At 35.6% G+C, this 13445-nt stretch overlaps 2 protein-coding genes across 6 annotated transcripts in view; one reads left to right on the top strand and one right to left on the bottom strand.

Annotated features, from left to right (window-relative positions):
* Positions 1–13445, bottom strand: part of RBM15 (RNA binding motif protein 15) — a 212368-nt gene that overhangs the window by 176520 nt on the left and 22403 nt on the right. The window lies entirely within an intron of this gene.
* SLC16A4 (solute carrier family 16 member 4) overlaps positions 1–13445 on the top strand; it is a 40702-nt gene that overhangs the window by 8956 nt on the left and 18301 nt on the right. For 3 of the 5 annotated variants that reach the window (XM_079111387.1, XM_079111386.1, XM_079111385.1), the window contains exons 6-8: positions 1594–2106; positions 4400–4611; positions 6005–6098. In XM_079111387.1, the coding sequence (XP_078967513.1) occupies positions 1594–2106; positions 4400–4611; positions 6005–6098 (819 nt within the window). Of the gene's footprint in view, positions 1–1593; positions 2107–4399; positions 4612–6004; positions 6099–8242; positions 13418–13445 lie in introns of all 5 variants that reach the window. The other 2 variants (XR_013759383.1, XM_079111388.1) reach the window with 2 other exon arrangements.

The following is a 13445-nucleotide window of genomic DNA, read 5'->3' as shown; positions in this document are numbered from 1 at the left end:
GAGAATAAGCAACAGAAGAGATCTTAAAGCTGGGTGTGGTGGTGTATACCTGGAATTTTAGTGACTCAAGACTCAGCCAGGAGGATTATAAATTTGAGGTTGGCCTCAGCAACTTAGAGAATCCCTTCTCAAAATAAAAATAAAAAGGACTGGGTATATACTTCAGTGGTAAAGTGCCCTTGGCTTCAATCCCCAGTACCAAAAAGAAAAATAAAATGAAATAAAAGATGAAACCTTGGACAACTTGCTGGCTTTGTCAGCTCACACAAGCAATTCAGAGTTCAATCTCTGAGACACGATGGAGGACACTGTGCAGCTAGAAACAACCTGCAATGGCAGTGACATCCCAGAGAAACAAAGCTTCCTCCTTTCCCCCTTTCCTAAAACATTTGCTTTTCATATTTTCCCCTTAAAAAGAAAAAAAAAATTCTGACTGGGCAGAGGAGCACACATGTAATTCCAGCAACTCAGGATGAGTGAGGCAGGAGGATCTCTAGTTCAAGGCCAGATTGGACAATTTAGCAAGACCTGATCTGAAAATAAAAAGGCTGGGGATGTAGCTCGGTGATAAGAGCATCTCTGGGTTCAAACCCCAGTGCTGGCGGGATGGGGGAGGACAAGGAAGAAAAATCTGCATTTAAAAAATCCCTCTTCTACCTGATTAAAATAGAGCAAACAAAAAAACATTTTTGTAAATAGAACATAATGTTCTTTAGTAGTTAGTCTTACCTTTTTATTTTGTGGTAGTAAAAACTAAAGCCAGGAGCACTCACCACTGAGCTACATTCCAGCCTTCATTACTTTTATATTGTGGGACAAGCTCTCAGTTTCCAAAACTGGCCTCATACTTGTGATCCTCCTGATTCAGCCTCCCAGGTAGATGGAATTACAGGCTACTGTTGCCTGGCTAGTTAATATGTGTGTATATTTTATCTACATAGTAGTTCAGTTGAATCTTTCCTTTCCTCATGGATTTGCTGACAAATCCATAAGATCAGATAGAAGAGCTTAAGGCCTGTCCTTACTCTAGATGAACCATACATAAAGTCACAGCTTTGGTTAGAAAATGCTAAAATCAAGTGTACTGCTCCAAAAGTAAGACCAGTTATCTATTCTCTTTCAAAGAAATGTTTTTAAATGTGAGGACAAAAGGCTGTCACCTTTTCTAATACTGTTTCTAAATGCTTCCTGTCATCTAATTCTGTGTTTTCTGTACTTAGATCTATATACTCAGTCTAGGATATTTAAAAGACCTATTTAAGGCATATTATAACATGGTAACATTAGAAATACCACTTTTCTTTCCCCCAAACTCTATTTTATTCTTTTTTCCTTTAGGAAAGAGCTCCTCCTCTCCTATTGGTGCACTTGCTGGTTTTCTACCTCCAAAGGACTCCACTGTTACAAAGATACAGCTGTGTATATGGCAGATAACTAAGTCAACAGACTTAAACATTTTCAGTTAAATTGGGGAGGCAGAGTATGTTTTCAAAAATTATTGGACCATAGTGGGGCTGCTTCTGAGCCTATGAACAAAAGTTATTGTGAACTGAGAGGTTGTTTTTAACATCTCAATTTCTCTCTTCTATTTAGGTGCCCTTATATTATTTGGAGCAATCGCATTGAATTTGGTGCCTTCAAGTATGCTCTTAAGACCTATTCATGTCAAAAGAGAGAATAATTCTGAAATTAAAAATATATGTAGCAGTTTGTCTGAAAGTGGTCCAGAGATACTGTGTGGGACAGAAACATCATGCTTCAATGAGGAAGAGTTTTCCATCAAGAATAGTACTATGCAGAAAGCAGGACAACCTGATAAAATTTTAATAGTTTCACAAAATCAAAGTGAAGAGTTCAACAATGGGCCTAAAAGGAACCAACTGTTATTAACCAGTAATGAAGAAAGTCACAAGAAAAAGGCTATTTCATGGAGTTGCAAACAACTATTTGATATTTCTGTCTTCAGCAATCCTTTCTTCTACATATTTACCTGGTCTTTTCTCCTCAGTCAGTTAGCATATTTCATCCCTACCTTTCATCTGGTAGCCAGAGCCAAAACACTAGGGATTGACATCATGGATGCCTCCTACCTTGTTTCTGTAGCTGGTAAGAAAGCCTACTTCAACTTGCTATCTAGAAAAAAAAATGAACTTAGTTTTAATAAAATTGTACTAAAAAGCTCAAAAAAAAAGGATGAGTTGTGGGAGGGCTCTCCCAAAATCTAATTTTTTAAGCTAGGCCGAGTATCAGGGCTTTCCCCTGCACATATTTATCACTGTACTTTGTTCATAGACTCCTCTAACTAGATAGTGGACCCTAACCCAAGTCTTACTTGTTCTTATATGTCTGACATAATAGACATTCACTATTTATTGCATAAATATCCAATTTTAAATAGTTGGTGCTTGCTGGGCATGGTGGCACATATCTGAAATTCCAGCAACTTCAGAGGCTAAGGCAGGAGGTTCACAAGTTCAAGACGAGCCTTAACAACTTAGCAAGACCCAGTCTCAAAATATAAAATAAGATCGTCTGGGGATGCAGCTCAGTGGTAAAGTATCCTTGGGTTCAGTCCCTGGTACCAAAAATAAAAACATAAAAGAACAGGTGCTCAGTAGCAACGATTACTCCTAAAAGCAGAAAAACCCAGATAATATAGTAATTGAAAGGACTGGTTCTGGAGTTGGACTTTCCAAATCCAGGTTTGTGCTTAGCATTTTCTAAGTATTTGACCTTGGGCAAGTTATTTGCCTTCTCAGTGCCTCAATTATTTCTTCATGTGTAGTACAGACATGATGATACCTGTGCTTTTAAGGTTGACAGGATTAAAAATGTAATGTACACAGAGGTTAGCATGATGCCTGGCCCATAGTAAGCATTCATTATGTTGTTAATATTTGCAGGTAGGGCTGGAGGTATGGCTCAGTAGTGGAGCACTTGCCTAGCAAGCACAAGTTCCTGTGTTCAACCCCCTGTCTTCTAGGGGCAAAAGTTGTAGCTAAGTATATTTCCCCTTGAAATAACAGTAAGACAGATAAATATGGAGGACAGTCACTAGTGGATTAGCTTATATTCCATTAGAATGTAAGGGCTGGGGATGTGGCTCAGTGATAGAGCACTTGCCCAGTGTGTTCAAGACCCAGCGAAAATAAGTACTTAAATAAGAAGGCAAGTTGAAAATAAAAACAATCATCTTAGTTGAGCATTTGTAAAAATGTTTGGGAGACAGACTGAATGCTTGATTCAGAAGTTATAGGTTCTGTCAATTAACAAAATAGGGATCTTAAAAAATGAAGAGAGATGAGAAAGAACTAGTTTGCTCTAATTATCTGGAAATTCACAATAATTCAACAGTAATTCTTCTTACTAACTTCTTTGAAAATTTACCAAGACTTATAACTGCAGAGATATTCTGCTTCAGTCAAGTAATGTTGTGTGCACAAGAGAAAATACCTGGCTAAAAATTTTTTTTCTACTATAAATGTCTGGCAAAATCAATTTAGATCAGTGTAACTCTAAACAATGGAACCAAAAGTCTTAATATACAGTCCCAATATGTATCCTAGAAAATAATAAGTGATAGTACCCCCTTATTTAATTCCCTTTTTAATGGAAGAGTTTATATTTGAACCACAGGAAAGAATGAAATTGAAACAATTAGAGTTCATGCCATTTATTCTTGGTGAAAAATCTCTCAGTATTTGTTATATTAGCTTCTAACAGAATAAAGGGTCTTAGAATGCTGTACAATGAAACTGAGTGAAAAAAACTGTGGTTCTTAAATTTTATTCATCATATGATAGCTCCAATATTCCAAATATAATCTCCCATTTCTAAACTTCCTACATATTTTCAAATTAAGCCTAATGACTTTGGAGATCTTAATCCCTAAAGCTTCATAATCAATGATAAGAGTTCCAACATGTATGCTGTTTTAAACTTAAGACTTTATTATTTATTTTCCGATCTTCCACCATTTAACTTCCTCAGGATACTGACATAAGAGTCGACTAGTCTTTTAGAAATCTCACTTCCTCATTTGTGAGACTTCTTAAGAGGAAGGAACTGCAATGCCTCCTAAGCCCAGGGTCCTCTAACCAGGAATTCATAGTTGGGTGTTAAGTTCTTTCTAAACACAATCAGAAACAACACCTGCTAACTTAATGGTTTCCTACTCAAATCTGGAGAATACTTTTTGGTATTTTTATATGTGTCTGGAGTGTTTGAAATGTGTGTAAATTAAGATCCTATTGTGGAAGACAGATGAATTCCCCCCTCACCCCCCATATACTGGAGTCAAGATGGGGTCCTATTGAGGAAAGATGCCTTATAATTCACATTTTTCATACGGGCTAGGAAATGAAATCAGGATTTCCTAAGACTTTCTATGTTGTTCCAGGTATCATTGAAACAGTCAGTCAGCTTATTTCTGGATGGGTTGCAGATCAAAACTGGATCAAGAAGTACCAATACCACAAATCTTACCTCATCCTCTGTGGTATCACTAACCTGCTTGCTCCTTTAGCCACCACATTTCCACTACTTATGACCTACACCATCTTCTTTGCCATCTTTGCTGGCGGTTATCTGGCACTGATACTTCCTGTACTGGTGAGTAGACACATCATTAACATTGTTAAACCATTCAGTTCAAGTACTAGTAACAATCTCCCCAAAAGAGAAGGCTTCAGAAACCCTGAAGCTAGCTATACCCTGTCTAGTTATTCCTCTTACCTTGTGCTGAGGGAGGGTAAGAACTAGTTAGTTGGGACAGAAAAAGAATGAAAGCAGGAAAGTGTTTAGAAGGATTCCATTTTGCTTATCCATCTCCTAGGTAAGGTTTGTGTTCACTTCTCTCCTTCAGCTCCAATAGTCTTTGACTCTTAAGCACAATTTAAGTTCCCTGAGAAAAAGGGATTTTCTGATTAGTGTTGCTTTTCTTGGTAAGATTACTGCCTTGGTCCTGTGTACTTTGAGGAGATATATATATATATATATATAAAAAAAAATATATATATATATATATATATTTTTTTTCCCCCCAAGTACTGGGATTGAACCTAGGGGTGCTTTACCAGTAAGCTACATTCCCAGCCCTTTCTTATCTTTTATTTTCAGACAGGGTCTAAGTTGCTAAAGTTGGCCTAGAACCTGCAATTCTCCTGCCTCAGCTTCCCAAGTTGCTAGAATTATAGGCATGTGCCCCTGCACCTGGCCCTCATGTTTTCACCTCAAATGGAACTGAAATACTTATAAATTATAACACTTCTTTGTTCTTGGAATTGCTGGGAACCCACAGTTCTTCTTAAAACCAGGTCCTCAACATGCTGGAACAGAATCCCTAGGAGATTTCCTAAAGCCAAAACTGACTCCTTGTAATTTCTTACTTTTTTACAAACTTATGGTACTCGGGTAGATTCAGAATCACTGTCAGCTCAGATTGTAAATTATCATTTCCTTACAGATATTAGTAAGACTCGAAAAGAAAAATACTCCTGGAACTACACAAATGTTTAAAAAAAAAAAAAAAAAAAAAAGACCAAAACCACCAGGCATTGGCATATGCTTGTAATTCCAGTGGCTCAGGTGGTTGAGGCAGGAGGATTACCAAGTTCAAAGACAACCTCAGCAACTTAGCAAGGCCCTGAGCAACTTATCAACACCCTGTCTCAAAACAAAAAATAAAAACAGGCTAGGGATATGACTCAGTGTTTAAGTTCCCTGGTTCAATCATCCCTGGTACCAAAAAATAAAAATAAAAAAACCCAGAACTAATGTCCCTTCACTAATAAACTGAAGACACTGCCTACCTAGCTAAGTTACTAATACCCTATTTGATCTCTGCTCTTTCATAATACGGGGGGCAAAAGGTCATCCAAACTACCTCAGAAGTCAAACTATTCATAGTCTGAGATAACATAAACAGTACTTGCCCCTTTGCAGGACCAGGTCTCTATAGAATTTTATCCTTAATATGACTAATGCTGAATTCCAATGCCCACAGGTTGATCTGTGTAAGAATTCTAGAGTGCACAGTTTTTTGGGACTTGCTGGTTTCTTTGCTGGGATCGCTGTCCTTTCCGGACCACCTATAGCAGGTAACAGCTGAGCCACATTCTGAGCAAATTTAAAAAGCAATAAAAGAAAACACTGATCCAGGATTAATGCTAACATGTAATGACAGCATCAGGTTAAAGAAATGGAATCTTTAGCTTTCCTGTATCTAATCTGCTCCATCACTCATATAGGAAAATCTGAGTGTTAATCCAACAGCTGTCCCCTGAGAAATTTCATATATTCTCTTGAGAATTTTTGAGCCAGGAAGTATGTCTGTGTATCTAGGGAGGCAGTTGAGTTTTGTCAAGAGTCTCAAAGACTCACGAAACTCGAGAAAAAAAATCACCACAAGCATCTTTTATATAAATAGGAGTTGCTCCCACAGACTTTGAAAGCTGCAAACCTAATACCTTTGTTCTTTGATATGCCATATAGCTGTCCAGGATCTGTATTTTCAAAGAAGATGGGAGAGGGAGGCCCTTCATATTCTAACTGTAGCAATAATAGGAAGATACTTGGCCTAAAGGGCAGAATCTCTGTGAGAGGATATCTGGGCCACTAGTAAAAATTATATACAAGTTCATACAGTATATATTCAGAGTTCTGATTAAGTTAACTTTAGGGTTGAAGTGTGATTTTATACTCATCTTTTAAGAAACTAGATAAAAATTAAACTAGATTAATGAACAATTAATCCAAGACTACTAAAATTTTGACTACTGACATAGTAATATTTGTAGGAAAGAGCCTTAAATGTTAATTTCTTACACATCATAGGTTCTCAATTTGCACAAATTACTGTAATATGAATTTCCAGTTACCCACAAACAGGAATTTAGCCTAAAATTCACTTTTGCTGCTTTCAGTCCTAAAGTGAGACAGAGAAGGAATCTATCTGATCTTGCCCTCCATCATTTTTTAAATAAATTTTATAATGATGTTACATTTGTCCCTCTTACTATTAGAAAAGGGGGAGAGTAGAAAAAGAACGTAAACTTAGGATAACAGGAGGAAAAAAAATATGCCATTATCTGAGGTTCAGTTTAAGTATACTCTAAGGAAAAATTGTATACAATCAATTGCCTTATTTGCATTGATGAACACACCCTTTCCCATGCTGTCTCTCAGCCTACACTTTACACCTGTAAAGTAGGCCAGAATTTTCAAGCCCAGAGGCATACACCTGTAACCCTAGCAAATCAGGAGGCTAAGGCAAGAATCACAAGTTCAAGCCGAGCCTTAGCAACTTGGTGAGACCCTACCTCAAAATTAAAAAGTAAACAAGGATCAAAGATGTAGCTCAGTGGTAGAACATTCTGGATTCATTCCCCAGTACAAAAAAAAAAAAAAAAAAAAGGCCTAGAATTGTTATCTAGGAACTGGTAAAAGCAGTCAACATACTAGAGCTGCCCAGAAAAGTTACTCTACGGCTAATACCCAGGTCAGTGAGATGCAGAAAAAGTTCAAAAACAGTTTGCTGATGCATTCTTTCAATTTGGACCTTTCTTCACTGGCTGTCACAATGGCGGCCTTGGAACTTTTAAAACTCATTATGTCAAAAGTACCAGATACCAGGGCACAGAATATATTATTCAAATGACAAAGGTATATAACATAATTACAATGTTTAATGTTACACATGTTCTTGTATACATCTTAAAATAGTATTTAAAGAGTTCAACATATATGAGAACACAAGGCAAGTTTGGTGAGGACCCATGCCTAAAAAGGCAAGTAGATGCATATGTGGGTCTTGAATCAATTTGTTATGTCATGATCTTTTTTATTCTATTTAATGAAAAAGGATAGACTACAACAGAGATTAGGAAAGAGTGTTATCTCTTTATTGTGAAACTTTTATTTCATCCATATACACACCTATGCAATATAGAATGAGACATAAATTTCTTATTGTCAATTAGCAAAAAATGTTTGCAAGCCTTTTACTACCCAAAGTTTATACCCTAGAACTATATGTGAAGATAAAAAGAGCTCATGAATATTTGTATCAATTTTTAGATTATTTAGGCAATCATAAATTTTATAAATTCTACAAAAATTCACAGGAAGTAATAGAGCTATTGATAACTGATGTATAGATTTTTTTAATCCAGGAATTGTTCATAGTATCTCAAACAAGATTATGGTAATACATAATTTAGTTAAATTTCCTTCTCTATACCAGGATCTCTCACTGACTATAATGTTGTGCCACTAAGCATCTTGTTGAAGGAGGAAAGTTCAGGAAAGTCCTTATGCTCTTAAAAGTCATCCCTCTGTGAAACAACAAAGAGGACTTTACAACAGCCATTAGATTTGTTTCTAATTTCTGACTCTAATAGCAACTACTAAAGGAACATCAGAAATGTTGACTTACAGATTAACTCATTTCTCAAGGGGTATGTGCAATTACATGTCTACATTTATCCAGAGACTTACTGATGATAAAATACTGAGTTGTCAACCAAACTTCAGAATTGTGTGAGATTCTCATTTTTTTACTTACCTAGATCTGTTATTACCAAATGCAAAAGCTGAGATTCCTATAAAAGATTAGACATTTTTTTCATCAGAAATCTGGCAAACAGTAAATTCTCAGTTGAAACATTAGTTAAAATTGGTAATACTAATTATGTCAACAAGATCTTTCTCCTTCCTGTATGAAAATGAATAACAAAAAGTTCTATATAACATATTTACAAATTCAAGGAAATAAAAAGCATAGAAAATCCAACAACTTTAAAAACACATTATTATTAAAAAATATAAATAAAGCGTATGTGCAGGAAAATTATTTATACATCTTTCTCAACTGTGACTATGACAAGAAACACTGTAGCAATTAAATTATCACATCTTTACTGAAATTAACAGGGATTGAAAAGATGGAAGTGAAAACTTACCCTTCCTATACATGCTCCTCTACAAGGCACCACCCCCACCCACTCCGACCCACAGTCCCTTCTATCCCTTTCCAAAATTCAGTAACAAATTCAGTTTTAGTTAACAAGAGGGTTAGAATTAGACCAGGTCAGTTTTAAGGTTGTTCTAGGTTCCCAGACCCAGAAAGGTCAGCAGACCTAAGTGTAGGCTGAATGTCACAGCTCATTCAAATCCAGCTGCTATTTTTTGCTGGCAGATAGCATCCAGAACTACACACTGGCACCAAGATGGAAGACTTGGAAGGTTGTAAAAATGAAACGGATTAACTATTTTAAGACCTTATTATATTTCTAGGAGACCTCTATAACAAAAGTAAACCTGCAGAAAGCATATAAATATATTAGTGCCTTGGGAAGTAAAGTATGTATACATTCATAAACTCCAATATACAAATCAGATATAAACCATTTAGTTGAAATTCCTAATCTTACATTCAAGGCACTTGACATATGAGCTCAAAATGTTCAAAGTTCTGTTTCAGTTTAAAATAAAACCAAGGGCCCATATTACTTGCCTATAAAATAAACTGAATGCAGTTCCCCTCTGTCCAAATACTACCCATTCCCAACTAACAAATGCAAATATTATGCTAGCATATACTTTTGTATATGTATCTATTTATTTAAATCAGTCACAAATAATAATTTGAAAACTCCCTTAAACACCATAAATAATTATTTGATTACAACTGTACTTATTCAGTAGTTATCAAGCTACTACTTATTTGCACAACATTTTGCTAGATGCCATATGAGATACATAAAATAAAAGTTACTCTCTCAAAATCCTGTGACTCTGGGGTTTGTGGGTATGGTATTCAACCTGCCATATACACTGTCAAGACTTCACACTTAGGACAAAAGTCTACAACTTCTAAAACTGAGAATTATTAGAACCTGCATTTTTCTATTTCATTAACTGGAAATTTGATTAAGCCACTATAACTCATCTCTCCATTTCTTACCTTTGATTGAAGATACTGTAAGCTATGGAAATAAAACCCTTAAAATATGTTGAAGTTTACCTCAATTAGGCAAGTGATTTCACAAAAGTGATTTTTTTTCCTCAACACACTCTTAGGAACACTATTTCTAATTCCTGAATAGATACAAGTCAGTTGTACTTCAGAATACAAAGTTAACTAGTTCCTAAAGAAGTAATACATGCTATGTATCTGTTTTTTTGGAAGTTGGGGTAAGAAGGGGACAAGTGGGAAGACACAGTCAAGTTCTCTGTCCTCCACAAGTCCTGAAAAATACATTATACATTGAAGAGACAAAAGAAAATAATGTAAACCAATTTATTCATCTGGTGATTACTTTTTGCCACAAACAACAAAGCCCTCAAAGAATTTCACTCTAATCCGGTATTCCTAAGATTCATGAATACCTACAAAAACATAAAAAATAAATTCCAAATAACTCTCTATGTTGGTTTTTAAAAGTGGGACAGGAGTCCTTCCCTTGCAAATATAACATACTTAGCCAAGAAACTGAGTTTCCAAATGCAAACAGAGATCACAATCTTCTCTTTTTCCTCTGTGGTACTGGGGATTAAGCCTAAGGGCACTTTTCACTGAGCTACATCCCTAGCCCTTTTTATTTTATTTTTGAGACAAGGTCTCACTGAGTTGCCCATGCTCACCTTGAACTTGACTTCCGGCTGCCTCAACCTCCCTAGTTGCTAGGATTACCAGTGTATACCACTGCACCCTGAGCGACCACAAAATTATCATAGAAAAATATTAGATGTTCCTGCTCAAAACAAAGGTTACAACCATACATAAGGACATGACTAATAATTAAAAATAAAATAATCTTTTTAATAAAACTTGCAACACACAATGTTGCCAAGTAAATCTTACTGCAAATTTCTGTCAGGCCTTTAGTGAGTTCTTACCTTAAAAGCCCTGAAGTTTAAATCCGATAATTCACATTTCCAAAAGTTGTTTGTATCATGGCACATACAGAAAATACTTGTATCACATACTGAAAATTAAAGGACAAAGCTGCTAATAAACCGCCAATGGCTCAGTGGATGAGAGATCAATTATCTCTGTACACCTTGGAGGTTGGTCTTTATGCTATACAGTGGTAGAAGTTATGATTTACACTGTCCTGTTATAGAATTCTCAAACACTTATTTGAACTAGCATTAAAGAACTTTGAGATTAAGGACCTTCTGGGTATAGTTCATGTTTTAACAAGATTGCCAAGAGTAAGTTTGCAGTAGTAAACCTCATAAAAAGGATTCGTAACTCAGCTCAACAACCAAATTCTGAAATATTTGGCAGTATGAATACTTTTTAGTATGTCAAACTTTTTAAGGATGCATGGCTTAACTCATTAAATGATGTAGAATGATTTTTAAATACTGACACTTAAAAAATGAATTTAGAATTCCATATTAAAAATCAACTTGAAAGATTATTCTTATCCCTTTCTGCTGACTATAAGAAAACTGGTTTGCGGGAGGGAGGTAGAGAAGAACAGAGGTAATTTGGACTACAGAGAGGGGAGTGCAGGGAGGTATGAGGGTAGGAAGTACATTAGAATAAATGGGTCATTACCCTTTGTACATCTATGACTACACGACCAGTGTGATTCTATATTATACACAAACAGAAGAATGAGAAGTCACACTCCATTTATGTATGATGTGTCAAAATGCATTCTACTGCCAAGTATACTAATTAGAATAAAAATAAAAAATAAAAAAATTTTAAAAAAGAAAACTGGTTTGCAAAGCTGTTAAAGAAAGCTCAACCAAACCTTAATTGTTTTAAATTATCACAGGAAACTGCTAGACATTCTTGCTCAAAACAAAGGTTACAACCATACATAAGGAAATGATTTAGATTAATTATTTAAAATAATTATTGTTATTATATAATAAGCAATGATTTTATTATGCAAAGGAATCAACTGGGTGCCACCCAGGATGAAGCATGCTTGAGGGAAGTAAATGAATCTGAATTAACAGGTGAATCTGATGCAGGCAGTCCAGAGACCCTAATGAAATGCTTACGGAGGGCTCTGACTTAATAACTGCATCAGCTACCAGTTTACTCTTCACAATGTTGGCTACATGAAGTAACAGTCAGTACAGAGTGAGTACTTGCATGCATATGTATCATCCTGAATTACTGCTGGTAAAATAATCTTCTTCTTTTACATTCACAATGCTTTTGCTATAATCATAAAAAAAAAAATCCAGTTTTTTGAATGCCAACATGAATGTGTGCTTCCATGTAAAAGTCAGAATATAGACAAAGCTGCTAATAAACAACCAATGGCTCAGTGAATGAGAGATCAATTATCTCTGTACACCTTGGAGGTTGGCCATTATGCTATATAGTGGTAGAAGTTATGATTTAAACTGAATATAGAGGATATAGAAAATATAGAGGCTTCTGAAATGCCAATAATTTCTTCTAAAAATATGTACTTAGAAATATTAAACTGTTTAGAGCTGGAAGTACATTTGCATGTAGTCATTTCAGACTGTTAAAAATAAAAAGTAGAGATCTAATAAAATCAGACCAAACATACAATCTTCTTTTACCTTTTTTTAGTGGTAGACAAAGGCTAGTAATTCTAATGCAATAGACTGATGTTTTAATACCAATGAAGCTCAAATTTTAACTAGGAACCACTTAAATTTAAGCCTGATTATGATAGCTAATATAGGTTGAGTAACCCTTATCCAGATTGCTTGGGATCAGAAATGTTTCAAGTTTCAGATACTGGAATATGTGCATATTCAAAATGATGTATCTTAGGGATGGGACCCAAGTCTAAACACAAATTTCATTTGTTTCATGTATACCCTACACATATAGCCTTAAGGTAATTTTACACAAAATTTTATATAATTTCGTACAAACAAAGTTTCATGTTGTGGAATTTTCTACTTGTGACATCAAATCAGTGCTCAAAAAATTTCAGATTCTGGAGCATTCTGGATTTTGAATTTGAATTAAAGATGCTCAACCTAAGCCAGTCGGAATGGCACACACTTGTAATCCCAGCTACTAGGAAGGCTGAGGCAAGAGGATTCTAAGTTCAATGCCAGCTTGGACAATTTAGCAAGCCCCTGTAGCTTGGTGGTAAAGTGCCACTAGGTTTAAACCCTAGGTATACACACACACATTTGAAGAAAAGAAAAAAAGAAAAAAGACATTTAGATTTCAGTAGGAACCTTTAATCAAATTGATCAATCAGTTCCTTCTCATATGCTCTTATCACCCAAGCCTTCCCTTCATAGCACTTATGGTTAGTTAATACCTATCTCCCTAGTAAGCTATAAGCTCTGTGAGGGCAGAGACTGTTTTGGCTTCATATCCTTAACACAGTACACTGCCAGGAATAAAGTAAGTACTCAAATGTTTGTTCAGTAAAAGAAAAGGCGGTACTCAGTTCTTGCTTTTTTCTTTTGGAAAATAG

The sequence above is a fragment of the Sciurus vulgaris genome (assembly GCF_902686455.1).
Source record: "Sciurus vulgaris genome assembly, chromosome: 1".
NCBI classification, from domain to species: Eukaryota; Metazoa; Chordata; class Mammalia; order Rodentia; family Sciuridae; genus Sciurus; species Sciurus vulgaris.
This window is presented reverse-complemented; position numbering and strand designations above follow the sequence as displayed.